This window comes from Aquarana catesbeiana, linkage group LG08 (assembly GCF_042186555.1).
Source record: "Aquarana catesbeiana isolate 2022-GZ linkage group LG08, ASM4218655v1, whole genome shotgun sequence".
NCBI lineage: Eukaryota > Metazoa > Chordata > Amphibia > Anura > Ranidae > Aquarana > Aquarana catesbeiana.
Window position 1 is genome coordinate 225549397 of NC_133331.1, and position 14908 is coordinate 225564304.

The window sequence follows — 14908 nt, forward strand, 5'->3', positions numbered from 1 at the left end:
CAAATTACACCGTTACATTCATAAACACGGTGCATGGTGCATTGTGCACCCATAATTTAGCAAATATACAAAAGAACCCAAAAAGCAAAAAAAGTAGAATTTATAAAAATTTAATAAAAATTACTTAATATCAATGATACCAGGTCCAAAGTGGACCTGCGTTCTTATAACCTATAAGGTTAATGCTAGATAGGAAACCAAATTGCCTAACTGATAATAAAAGTGTATTGTACACAATACATATTCAGTTATATACAGAATCCTATAAGGTTAAGGTAACATTAATCCTCAAAAACGCATAAAACCACAGGAGCTGTCCCATGCTGCATAAAGGCTTGGGACTCAACCAGAACCTGAATTAAAAAGCAGTACCATAATGTAGCTGCACAACATAAATTAGTAGTCACTAATAAAACAATTTAGGTCAAGATCTATATTAATTCCATTGGAGCTTAAAGTGTTGGTCAAATATATCCACTGAGTTTCAGGTTTTGACAACCCACGGACCAGATTACTGCCCCTCCATGAAGGGTGGAACTTGTCTATTCCCCAAAACTTCAATCCTGATGGATCCCTACCATGCTTTAATCTAAAATGTACTGTAATGAGACGCTCTGATCCTTATAGCCAATCAGAATATTATAGATATGCTCGGAGACACTTTTCCCCAATGTTCTTTTAGTCCTACCAATATACATTAACCCGCAGGGGCACTGAAGGGCATAGACTACATGGGTTGATACACACAAAATAAATTCTTTAATCTCAAATTCCATATTATTGGCCGTAAATTTTCAAACTACCAAAGCCCCTAATATCAGTATACACCTGTTGGCATGCCTTACATTTCCTGCAGGCATAAAAGCCTGCTCGATCCCAGAACATCTGAGGTCGGGTGGGAGGGTCCAAAACCTTTTTTACCACTTTATCCTCAAAAGTTGCCATCCTTCTATAAATAAAAGGAGGAAAATCTGGGAGTACACTGGACAGTATTTTATCCATTTTCAGAATGCTCCAGTGCCTTCTGAAAATGGATTCTACATCCCTAAATTGTTCATGAAAGTTGCTACTAAAACCCCATTCATGTTTCCTATTGTCAATTTTTTCTTTAGGTACAAGGGAAGTATTCTGTGTAGCCATTCCAACTTCATGTAACACCTTATCCAGAGATTTCGAATTATAGCCCTTTTCAACAAACTGATTCTAAATCTGTTGTGATTGTGTGGCATAGTCTACATCTGAGGAGCAATTCCTGCGGATACATGTAAACTGACCTTTTGGGATGTTACGTAGCCATAATGGAGGGTGCCCACTATTAATAGGTATATAACTATTACGGTCAGTTGGCTTAAAATATGTCTTTGTATACAATCCATTTTGGTTTCTCATAACTGTTACATCTAAATAATTGATTGATTCACTGCTCCAATTAAATTCCAACTTGATATTATTAGTATTGGTATTCAACCATACCGAGAACCCTATTAATGAGGCCTCCGACCCTTGCCATATGAAGAACAAATCGTCTATGTAGCATTGGTAAAAGACTAGTTCATCCCTCCTCTGAGCATAAATCCATTTGTCTTCCCAATTGCTCATAAGCAAATTAGCAAGGCTAGGCACAAATTTAGCGCCCATCGCTACACCTCGTCTCTGACTATAGAATTTGCCAGCATACCAAAAATAGTTATGCGAAAGGCAAAACTCTAAGACCATCCTGAGGATTTTTTTCTGAATAAAGGGGATATCCTCCCTTTGGCTGAATGCCCAATTCAGAGCTAGTAATGCATCATCGTGCTGAATAATTGTGTACAACAATGATACATCAGCTGTTACTACGTATACCTCAGCAGTTTCAGGAAAAGTTATTTCTTGAATTAGTTGTAAAAAGTTAGTAGTATCTTTCAGATAAGCCTTTATACAGGACACGCTCATCTGCAAGAAGTGGTCTAGATATTGACCAATTCTTGATGTTACCGAGTCAATCCCATTTAAAATGGGTCTTGCTGGTGGCTTAACTGAATCCTTATGAATCTTCAGTTTGCAAAGTGCAGTATGCAAATGTAATAAATTGCACAAAGGATTAAAAGCACTTACAAGATCGTTGAGTATTAAAAAACATGATAAAATCAGGAGTCTGTGGCATGTGTCCATCCTCGGCATGGCGGTAGAGAGCAGTGTAGCCGTCCAGCAGCTGTAAAGTGTTCTCATATGTGCTGAAGAGAGGAGGCAATAGGGAATTCTGTGTTCACTATGTGACACATGAGGCTGATGGCGTCAGTGGGGAGAAAGGGGCGTCAATGCGTTTCGGAGCATGTGCGGCTCCTTTGCCAGACCGCTGAGGCTCCCCACTGATGCCATCAGCCTTGTGTGTCCTGCAGTAAACAAGCCCTAAGAACAACAATCAGGCCAAATTATGGCTATGTTGTGTGAATGCATACCTCAATAAGGCAGGGTACATAGCCAAGTAACTACCACAATCAATAAGTTCAGCATTGCCAGACTATTTGTATCAATGTCATAGTGAAAATATCCATCTTTACTACAATCAAATACCACAGAATGATTACAGTTTCCAAATATAAAAAGCAGGCCGCTACAGTTGTGCCCCTGTTTGCCAATTTTTGCACAGCCGATAATTATTCTGAGTCTTACAACTGTAGGCCTGTTGTCATAACACAATCTAAATAGCCAATTTCTGAATGCAATTGTTACTGCAGCCAAAAGTTTGGCATACACTCAAGTTAGTAGTTCATTGAGAGCTTTGTACCTAGACAGAAAATATTGTCTAAACTTGCAGATTGGCTCTGAGCTCAGTATATGCAGGCAACTGCTTCCATTTAGCCTTGTTCTGAGTTTTGTTTTGTTATTGATACATAGTGTAGTATTTTACAATAACAATTTTATTTTACATTGTAAACACCCTATTAACAGATATTGGCCCTATGGATCAGAAGGATGTCAGATTCATGGATTCCAGGGATTTGTTGCAGCTCTGTCTAGTATCAGCTCATGTGCTGCAATAGCATGGGACCGCTATCACCAATATTGTACTCGTAAGTATTAGGTTTAAAACAGAACACACCCTTTTTTCTTTCTTTTTTTTTTTTTTTTAGCAAGACCCCTACTGAAATTTACTATATAATAGTCATTATGTTTGCTTGTTTCTATTAAACTCAATATGTCTTTACTTGACAGCCGCATGAGAGTAATAATTAATTTGCTATAAAGCCTCAGCACCAGTTTGTAATTGAGTGTATGTGTATGAATATCTGGAAACTTCACTGCTAGAAATGCATATGCATGCCTGAGCACAGCTTAGTCCTTTTCAATCACACTAGGTGTTTGTAGACCTACATGACACTTGTATTATGCTGGTTGGGTTATTGAGAGGAACCCAGCTGTGACAGCCCAGCTTTGCACCTAATGCAATATACAGTAAACCCTAGAAGATAAACAATAACATTGAGCACTTAAAAGAATGGTACTTGAGATTTAAATTACATTTGTACTTTTTGCATCTCTGTGCTGTGCTAGACTAGCCCTCTCCACCAGCAGATTTTCTGTGTGATGGCCACGCCTGCTCTGTAGCTTCTCAAGGGGCTCTACAGGGCCATCTCCTGAGGTAGGAGACATTTAGGAGATGGCCCCATAAATCCCTATGGGAAACTGCTGCACAGGAAAGGCCAGCATGTTGAAGAGCTTCGGGCTGGATGTAAACACTGGAGGCTGCAGGTATGATTGCAATATAAGAAGATAAAAGTAAAGTACAAGCATGTATAATCACTGAATCTTTAATGATGAAAGAAACAATATTTCATTCACAGTACAGTAAGCATCTGTGGGCCTGCAGAGGTATTGGCTATGTGGAATGTAAAAACACCTCAGAGTTTGAAGCTGGCCATTGAGCTGTGTCATTTAAAGGGCAAGTTCACCTTTGTACACTTTTTTTTCTAAATTTCAGCTCCTCTATGCACCAATATAGCATTCATGTACTTTTTTTGCAAAAATATCAAAGCTTTCCATTAAATCTACAGTCAGTTACTTTTCTTGTCCTAATCCATGTTTCCAGGCATTTCCATTTGTAATGTCTTTCTTCCTGATCAGACTTTAGGTCATGACACAGGAAGGAGTTGACCAGCTGACCTCATTAGCACACACCCTGCATTATCCACCCACCCATTCCCAGGTGCACGTTTTTTAAATGAAATGCACGCAATCAGTGATCAGCTTTGATATGTTTGCAAAAAAGTACACGAATGCTATATTGGTGCATAGGGGAGCTGGAATTTTGAGAAAAAAAAAGTGTACAAAGGTGAACTTACCCTTTAAAGCCTGCACTTGTGCACCAGACCTGCTCACACATGCCGCTGTGGCTGCTGAAGTGCCCCATAACAATGGTGCTTCCCATGCTGGAATGCCAAAATAATTTTTCACAGCTAGTAATTTCAATAAAACATGGCCCTCTATATACAAAGTTACATAGTTAACCTGGTTGAAAAAAGACACAAGTCCATCCAGTTCAACCAACAGAGAAAAAAAAGACATACACACAGAAAAAACCTCCTTATACACTATTGTATACCCACAGTTGATCCAGAGGAAGGCAAAAAAAAACCCAATAAAGCATGATCCAATTTGCTCTAGCGGGGAAAAAAACACCCTTCCTGATCCTCTAAGATTTAATCAAGAGAACAGAGATATCAGCCAGTGCCAGTGATGTCTTCAAGCATTTAGCTCAGGGGTCTCAAACTGGTAGCCCTCCAGCTGTTGCAAAACTACAAGTCCCATGAGGCATTGCAAGGCTGACAGTTACAAGCATGACTTCCACAGGCAGAGGAATGATGGGACTTGTAGTTTCGCAACAGCTGGAGGGCCACCAGTTTGAGACCCCTGATTTAGCTGTTACTCATGGGTTCTTCTTTACCTCACTGAGGATTCTGTGTTGTGTCCTGGGAGTCATTTTGGATGGGCCCCCACTTCCAGGAAGAGTAGTCACACTACTAAACTGTCTCCATTCATAGACAATCTGTCTGTCTACTGATAGATGCCTACACACTATGAGATTGCTTTGTATCCTTTTCCAGCCTTATGCAGATCAACTACACTTGACTATATATCTTCAGAGAGCTCCTTTTTGCAAGGCATGGTTCACTTTAGCTGATGCTTCCTATGGACAGCAATCTTAAAATGTTTGTGTCTTTTATCATTCAAAGTAGCTTCAAATCACACCTCCAAACTAATTTCATTAGTTGGACTTGAAGTAAATAGGTTCACTTATCTTTTCCTCCAGCACTGTGAATGTTTAACGGATGTGTTCAATAAAGACACAAGAGTTTAGAATTGTTTGTGTGTTATCAGCTTAAGCACACTGTGTTTGTCTACGGTTGTTACTTTGATAGGGATCAGATCACATTTTATGTGAAATTATTGAAGAAAACCAGTTAATTCCAAGCGGTAAACATACTTTTTTCTTGCCACTGTACTGTAGTATATTTGGATTTTGCAAAAGCATTTGACCTAATTCCCTACACATGGTTAAGGTGTAAGTTAAAGTCTATAGGCCTTGAAAATTCAATTTGAAAATGGATAGAAAACGAACTAAAAGACTGTGTTTATATGCTGAATGGTCTAAGGGTATTAGCAGTGTATCCCGAGGTTCTGTGTTGGGACCCTTATTGTTTAATCCATTTATAAATTACATAGAGTTTAGAATTAAAAGCACCATTTCTGTGTCTGTGAGTGACATATGTCATGTCACATAGTGAACTTGTTGCAGAGTTATTCACTTGTCAGGAGGAAAAGAGGTTGATTTATTAAAACTGAAGAGTGCAAAATCTGGTGCAGCTCTGTAAAGAAACCAATCAGCTTCCAGTTTTTTTTGCCAAAGCTTAACTGAACAAGCTGAAGTTAGAGGCTGATTGGCTACCATGCACAGCTGCAGCAGATATTGCTTTCTCCAATTTTAGTAAATCAACCCCAAAGTGTTTTAACCTGCACATATGGAAAGGCATCTTCACAGTAAAAGCTTTAAAAATGTGGAATAGACTTCCCCAGAAGGTAGTCCTGCCCAGCGCAGTTGATTATTTAAAAAAAGAGCTGGATGCATTCCTAAATACACTGAATATAACTGCCATCAGAGATTGTTGATCGGGGGTATATACTGCATTGGGGCATTAGAAAGGATTTTCTTTTCCATGCTGGAGGAAATTAAACCAAGTTTTTTTTTTTTTTTTTCCCTGGATCAACTGTAGGTATTGGGGCTTTTATTGGTTAAACCAGATGGACCTGTGCTATTTTTCAACTTGACTATGTACAGAGTGCAGGGGACAGGAGTGTATAATGTACTTGTACGCAGCAACCCTAAAATTCATTCCAACCCTTTTATTTATACAACAGCAGTACCCCCTGAGAGACCTTTTAACAAAGCACCTTACCCACTTACATACTGTACATAAAAACACTCACACCCACATACATACACCAACACACCCATGTAGAGCTCAAGCCTGCATACATGTTTAAGGATGGCCCCTTCATGTCTGTACAGTACTGTAGCAGCATGTTGGGCAGTCACTGCCCCAGAGAACATGAACACAAGTGAATCATTATGTGCCAAAGCATTTACAAATGACCAATTTCTTTTTGTATGCCCAAAAAAGTCAGAGTCTTGCTGTTGCCCTATGTATGGGGTAAAAAACATTTGTAATGCAATGACTATAGACTCCCTCAAGTGCTGGTTCTGTACAGCTCAGTAGATAGCTTTAAAAAAGGCCTGGATTCTTTCCTAAATGTACATAATATAACTGGATACTAACATTTATAGGTAAAGTTGATCCAGGGAAAATCCGATTGCCTCTTGTGGGATCAGGAAGGATTTTTTGTCGCTGGAGCGAATTGGATCACGCTTTGCTGTTTTTTTTGCCTTCCTCTGTATCAACTGTGGGTGTAGGACTGTGTATATAGAATTGCAAACATTGTTTTATTTTTTATTTTTTATTGTTTTCCCCTTTTTATTGCTTGAACTAGGTGGACTTGTGTCTTTTTTCAACCAGACTAACTATGTAACTGTGACAATGCTGCATTCCTTATCTCAAATAACTATACATTAGACTACCTGTAAAAATTGCATTGATGTCTATTTTGGTGAAGTAAAAACAACCTTTAAAATACAATTATCATTTTGCAGGTAGCAAACTACACTGGAGCACATCAATTTCAGTGGTGATGTTTGTCTGGGGTTTCTCTGCATTTTGGTCTATGATGCCATTGTTTGGTTGGGGTGAATATGACTATGAACCTTTAAGAACTTGTTGTACATTGGATTATTCCAAAGCTGACAGGTAAGTCTCCTTTGAGACTGTTATGATTTTGTGAAAAAGTAACAGCAATGTAACATTAAAGCAGTAGTAAAATATTGTAAATAAATAAATACATTAAAATGCAGTATCAAAGGGACCTGAACTCCAAAAGTGAAGATTTGTTATCTTATAGGAATCTCTAGAAGTGTAAGTTGTGTCTAGGCAGCAGTGTTGATTTTGGCGTCAAATTTTGATTTAGTTTTAATCATAGTTTTTTGACTAAAATGCAATTTTACAGTAATTTTAGTCATATTTTAGTCATCTGAATTGCTTTAGTCATATTTTAGTTGAAAATCTCCAGTACATTTTAGTTGACTAAAATCTTCAGTACATTCTAGTGGACTAAAATCTCCAGTACATTTTAGTCAATTAAAAGCGAATGGGTTTAGTTAAATTGTAACTCATTATTTAAACATTTATCTGGAATTGCTAAACTCATTAAATACTCCTGGAGTAAAAATCTAATAACATGTTATTATTTATGGTATTGAGGTTTGAATATGCACTACAAAATCCCAAGAAATTCTTTAAGTATGTAAACAGTAAAAAAGGGAAGACAGACCATATTGGCCCCATAAAGAATGAGGAAGGACATCTGGTTACAAAGGATGGGGAGATGGTGAAGGTATTGAATTTTTTCTTCTCTTTAGTCTTCACAAGGGAATCGGGGGGCTTTAATAACCAAAACTGCAGTGTTTATCCTCATAACACATCACAGGAAGCACCTTCATGGTTAACAGAGGACAGAATTAAAATTAGACTTGGGAAACTTAACATTAATAAATCACCGGGACCAGATGGCTTGCACCTGAGGGTACTTAGGGAACTCAGTCAAGTAATTGCCAGACCATTGTTCCGAATTTTTACTGACAGTCTACTGACTACAATGGTACCAGCTGATTGGAGAAAAGCCAATTCAGCACCAATAGTTAAAAAGGGCCCAAAATACATCCCTGGGAATTACAGACAAGGTTGCCCTAACATCGATAGTATGTAAACTCTTGGAGGGGATGATAAGGGACTATATACAAGATTTTAATAATGAGAACGGTATCATTAGCAGTAATCAGCATGGATTCATGAAGAATCGTTCTTGCCAAACCAATCTATTAACCTTCTATGAGGAGGTGAGTTGCCATCTAGATAAAGGAAGGCCCGTAGACGTTGTGTATCTGGATTTTGCTAAAGCATTCGACACAGATCCCCATAAATATTTGCTGTACAAAATAAGGTCAATTGACCATAGGGTGGAGTACATGAATTGAAAACTGGCTACAAGGGCGAGTTCAGAGGGTGGTGATAAATGGAGAGTACTCGGAATGGTCAGGGGTGGGTAAAGGGGTCCCCCAGGGTTCTGTGCCGGGACCAATCCTATTTAATTTGTTCATAAACGACCTGGAGAATGGGGTAAACGGTTCAATCTCTGTATTTGCGGAAGATACTAAGCTAAGCAGGGCAATAACTTCTCCACAGGATGTGGAAACCTTGCAAAAAGATCTGAACAAATTAATGGGGTGGGCAAATGGCAAATGAGGTTCAATGTAAAAAAATGTAAAATAATGCATTTGGGTGGCAAAAATATGAATGCAATCGATACACTGGGGGGAGAACCTCTGGGGGAATCTAGGATGGAAAAGGACCTGGGGGTCCTAGTAGATGATAGGCTCAGCAATGGCATGCAATGCCAAGCTGCTGCTAACAAAGCAAACATAATATTGGCATGCAATAAAAAGGGGATTGACTCCAGAGATAAAATGATAATTCTCCCGCTCTACAAGACTCTGGTCCGGCCGCACCCGGAGTATGCTGTCCAGTTCTGGGCACCAGTCCTCAGGAAGGATGTACTGGAAATGGAGTGAGTAAAAAGAAGGGCAACAAAGCTAATAAAAGGTCTGGAGGATATTAGTTATGAGGAAAGGTTGCAAGCACTGAACTTATTCTCTCTGGAGAAGAGACGCTTGAGAGGGGATATGATTTCAATATACAAATACCGTACTGGTGACCCCACAATAGGGATAAAACTTTTTTGCAGAAGGGAGTTTAACAAGACTCGTGGCCACTCATTAAAATTAGAAGAAAAGAGGTTTAACCTTAAACTACGTAGAGGGTTCTTTACTGTAAGAGCGGCAAGGATGTGGAATTCCCTTCCACAGGCGGTGGATTCAGCGGGGGGCATTGATAGTTTCAAGAAACTATTAGATAAGCACCTGAACGACCGCAACATACAGGGATATACAATGTAATAACTGACATATAATCGCACACATAGGTTGGACTTGATGGACTTGTGTCTTTTTGTAACCTCACCTACTATGTACTATGTAACTATGTAAACACAGATTTATCCATTGTGAAATATAACGTCTTTTTTAAAAAAAAATACAAGTTTCATAAACATACAAAAATATTGCTTTTTGACAAAGAAGTGCAACTTTAAAATATATTTTTTTAAACTGTAAACTCCATTGGCTGTAATGTCATTGCACATATTACCTAGTTAGGGTTCCCCACTGCTGTACAGCCAGTCACTTAGCATTTCCTTCATCCACTCCAACACAGAAAGCTCAGTCTTTAGATTGTTTTTGTTGTTTTTATTAGGGGATGATAACTTGGATGGGATAGGGAATTTATGGGATACCCAACTTGAAAAATGTCCAAACACAGAACAGAGGGACAACTTCCTCCCTATTTACACAGATTCTCTTCTTCCTTCTTCCTGCACAAACTTTGCACCTTTGTACAGCACCTGTTGCTCACTCCTGGTGGAATTAGCAGTATATTATTCATTCAGCAAAGGCCCATTACAGGCAGGAACTCTCAGTCCCTTGGCAAAAGTAGCACAAACAGAGTGAACAGCATAACATCTCTCCTGCTTCCCTGTGGCCACTGATCCCAGTTCCACTTGCTACAGAAAAGCTAGCCCACTTGGCTTGCCACCAGCCACGCCTAGCTGATCTTCCTCCCAGTCCTCTCGACTGATTTTCTGCACCAGTTCTGCCCCACTGACACACGCACATGGAGATTTCCCAGGGCAAAGTAAGATGAAGACTTGGCACATTGTGGTCTTCAAGAAAGCACTGTTACAGCTTAAATTCTCTCCCCTTGTTTTGTCCCTGCACCGTGCTGATCTACTCACTGTTTCTGCTTGTTACTTCCTGCTGCCTCTCAGGCATGAATCCTTCCAACTGCCTCCTGAGGTAGGATCCTTCAAGGCCAGCTTTTCTGAGCTCCCAGCCCGAGGTAAAACCCCTCCCTGGCAGAGGTCCCTCATGGGCCACCGAAAACCTCTCCTCAGCACCACAGGCAGGCAGCTACAGTATTTACAGTTGGTGTACTGTGTTCTCTGCACAGTGTGCACCTAAAGCTACCTGAAGAAAATTGATGGTGTTCTTCTGATCCTATTCTGATCCTATTAGTACCGCAGGCAGCTGCAGTATTTACAAATTAGTGTAGTGCATCCTCTGCACAGTGTGCACCTAAAGCTACTTGAAGAAAATTGGTGGTGTTCTTCTGATCCTATTAGTACCACAGGCAGCTGTAGTATTTACAAGTTAGTGTAGTGCATCCTCTGCACAGTGTGCACCTAAAGCTACCTGAAGAAAATTGGTGGTGTTCTTCTGATTCTATTAGTACTGCAGGCAGCTGCAGTATTTACAAGTTAGTGTAGTGCGTCCTCTGCACAGTGTGCACCTAAAGCTACCTGAAGACAATTGCTGTTGTTCTGCTCCTATTAATACCACAGGCACGCAGCTACAGTATTTACAGTTAGTGTACTGTGTCCTCTGCACAGTGTGCACCTAAAGCTACCTGAAGAAAATTGGTGGTGTTCTTCTGATCCTATTAATACCACAGACAGGCAGCTACAGTATTTACAGTTAGTGTACTGTGTCCTCTGCACAGTGTGCCCCTAAAGCTACCTGAATAAAATTGGTAGTGTTCTTCTGATCCTATTAATACCACAGGCAGGCAGCTACAGTATTTACAGTTAGTGTACTGCGTCCTCTGCACAGTGTGCACCTAAAGCTACCTGAACACAATTGCTGTTGTTCTGCTCCTATTAATACCACAGGCAGGCAGCTACAGTATTTACAGTTAGTGTACTGCGTCCTCTGCACATTGTGCACCTAAAGCTACCTGAACACAATTGCTGTTGTTCTGCTCCTATTAATACCACAGGCAGGCAGCTACAGTATTTACAGTTAGTGTACTGTGTCCTCTGCACAGTGTGCACCTAAAGCTACCTGAAGAAAATTGGTGGTGTCCTTCTGATCCTATTAATACCACAGACAGGCAGCTACAGTATTTACAGTTAGTGTACTGTGTCCACCGCACAGTGTGCACCTAAAGCTACCTGAATAAAATTGGTGGTGTTCTTCTGATCCTATTAATACCACAGGCAGGCAGCTACAGTATTTACAGTTAGTGTACTGCGCCCTCTGCACACTGTGCACCTAAAGGTACCTGAAGAAAATTGCTGTTGTTCTGCTCCTATTAATACCCCAGGCAGGTAGCTACAGTATTTACAGTTAGTGTACTTTGTCCTCTGCACAGTGTGTACCTAAAGCTACCTGAAGACAATTGGTGGTGTTCTTCTGCTCCTATTCATACCACAGGCAGGCAGCTACAGTATTTACAGTTAGTGTACTGTGTCCTCTGCACAGTGTGCACCTAAAGCTACCTGAAGACAATTGCTGGTGTTCCCTTACTAATAATACTACAGGCAGGCAGTTGATTATGCTAGCTGCAGTATCAATATATATACACATCCCAGCTTTGTGTAGCTACATCTCACTGCAGGCCATTAGTATGTCTGGAAGGCCAACAAGGAGAGGTAGACAGTCACAAGCCAATAAAGGAGGGCAAGCAGGCTCTGTGTCTAGAGGCAACAGTGCTGGTCCTGGAGACAGTGCATCCTCATAAGCACGTGGCCATGGGACACGCTTGTCCTTTTTTTCGGCAGCTGGTCGCGTTGAGCTGCAACATGCGGAAGACTTGGTAGAGTGGATGACCAAGCCATCCTCATCCCCTCATCCTCTCTCACCCAGGCTCAGGGTACTTTGTCTGGCAAAGCAGCTGCCAATGCGGCCCCTCCCCTTGGCTCAATGGCATCAGTCACTCCTTCCCTAGCCCCACCATGTCCTCCTGAGGAGTCCCCCGAACTGTTTGACCACAGTGTTGGGTACATGCTCCAGGAGGATGCCCAGCATTTTGAAGGCTCCAAAGATGGTACCCAGCTAGAGGAAGGCAGTAATGTGAGCCCAGAGAGAGGGGGTGCCCAAGAAAGACAGCAATCTGGCAGTCATGTTCCCCCAGCTGCAGCATACTGCCAGCTTTACTCCAGTGATGAGGAGGGAGGGGATGATGAGGTCACTGACTCCACGTGGGTGCCTGATAAGAGAGAGGAGGAGGAGGCACATCACCAACGAGGCAGGATGCCCTCCAGGGGCCAGCTTAAGGGCAGCACACCAACTGCATCACACCGCAGAGCTCCGCATGTGCAGGGAACAGCTGTCTCTGCACGTTATTCCAAAAGTTCTTTGGTGTGGTTTTTGAGACGAGTGCATCAGATCCCACCACTGCTATTTGCAACATATGTCTCAAGCGTATCTCGCGTGGCCAAAACATCACCCGCTTGGGCACCACATGCTTGACCAGACATACTGTATGTCGACCTGCCATGCAGTTCATTGACAAGCGTACCTAAAAGACCCACACCAAAGAACAAAGAGGACCTCTCCTTGCTCCTCATCAGCTGGGATCTGCAACCCCACTACACCTTCAGTCCTCTGAGACCTGCACTGAGAGGAATGAAGGTGTAGAATTAGGTGTGTCACAGCCAAGTACTTGGGGGTAATCTGCTATCGGTACACCGACGTCAGATTGTACCAGGCAAATATCCCTACCCCAGCTGCTGCACCGCCAAAAGAAGTTCTCTCCCAGCCATCCACATGCCCATTGGTTGAATGCTAGCTTGGCTAAATTGCTAGCACTTCAACTGCTGCCTTTTCAGTTGGTAAACTCTGCCCCCTTCCGTGAGTTTGTGGAATGTGCGGTTCCTCAGTGGCAGGTTCCCAAATGCCACTTTTTCTCACAGAAGGCGATTCTGGCTCTCTACCGGCATGTGGAAGTCAATGGCTTGGCCTTGCTGGACAGGGCGGTCAGTGGTAAGGTGCATATTACCGCTGACTCATGGTCCAGCAGGCATGGACAGGGACATTACCTATCTTTCACCACGCACTGGGTGTTGGAGGTTGTTCCGCCACCATGCCTCCAAAATTCTGCTAGTGGTGATTCTGCCACACCTCTCTCCTCCACCCCCTCCTCTTCTTCTTCCTCCATGGCCTCTTCTTGTGCTGATTTGTCCTCGGAACCAGCGATGCTCTGTAGGCATTCAAGGGGCTACGCAAGCACGCAGGCAAAAAGATGCCATGCGGTGCTTAAGCTGGTGTGCTTGGGGGACAGGAGCCACACTGGGGCAGAGATTCTGTCAGCTCTGCAGGGGCAGGTTCAAAGGTGGTTGACTCCACGCCAGCTTAAGGCAGATATGGTGGTTTGCGACAATGGCACCAACCTCCTCTCCGCCCTCCGACAGGGACAACTGACCCATGTGCCCTGTTTGGCTCACATCCTTAACTTGGTGGTGCAGCGGTTCTTGGGCAGGTACCCGGGCTTAGAGGATGTCCTGAGGCAGGCCAGGAAAGTCTGTGTGCATTTCCTCAGGTCATATAATATTGTCGTTCATATAATACCAGTGCTCGGCTGGCTGACCTCCAAAAGAAATTTAATCTGCCCAAGAACTGCCTAATCTGTGACATGCCCACCAGGTGGAACTCAACGTTGGCCATGCTTCAGCGGCTGCACATGCAGCAGAGGGCTATCAATGAGTACCTATGAGACTATGGCACCAGGACAGGGTCAGGGGACCTTGTTTTTTTTCCCCCATGCCAGTGGGCTTTGATCGGGGATGCATGCACTGTTCTGTCACCATTTGAGGAGGCCACGAGGATGGTGAGCAGTGACAGTGCATGCATCAGTGACACTGTACCTCTTGTCCACCTGTTGGAGCACACGCTGCATAGAATAATGGACAGGGCACTTGAGGCAGAACAGAGGGAGGACTTCCTTAGCTCTCAAGGCCCCCTTTATTCAGACAGTGTTCCTGCGTGCCCGCCGATCACACAGGCACTGGCACTCAGCATCAGCACCAGTCTTCAAGGGATCATTTACAGTCCCAAGAAACCCATGGACTTGTACATCACTGGGAGGAGGTGGCTGCAGATCATGTCGTCCTTAGTGACCCAGAGGACTCTGGGCCGAATGCCTCAGCAAACCTACGCTGCATGGCCTCCCTGATCCTGCAAAGCCTGCGGAAGGATCCTCGTATTCGTGGTATCAAGGAGAGGGATCAATACTGGCTGGCAACCCTCCTTGATCCACGTTACAAGGGTAAGGTTGCGGACCTTATCTTGCCATTGCAGAGGGAGCAGAGGATGAAATATCTTAGGGAGGCCTTGCAGAAAGGTCTATGCAACGCGTTCCCAGAGACT

General features: G+C 42.5%; 1 protein-coding gene across 1 annotated transcript in view; it reads left to right on the forward strand.

The window, feature by feature from the left end:
* Window positions 1–14908, forward strand: part of RGR (retinal G protein coupled receptor) — a 45251-nt gene that overhangs the window by 15029 nt on the left and 15314 nt on the right. The window contains exons 3-4 of the mRNA XM_073596900.1: window positions 2935–3056; window positions 7190–7343. Coding sequence (XP_073453001.1) covers window positions 2935–3056; window positions 7190–7343 — 276 coding nt within the window. The remainder of the gene's footprint in view (window positions 1–2934; window positions 3057–7189; window positions 7344–14908) is intronic.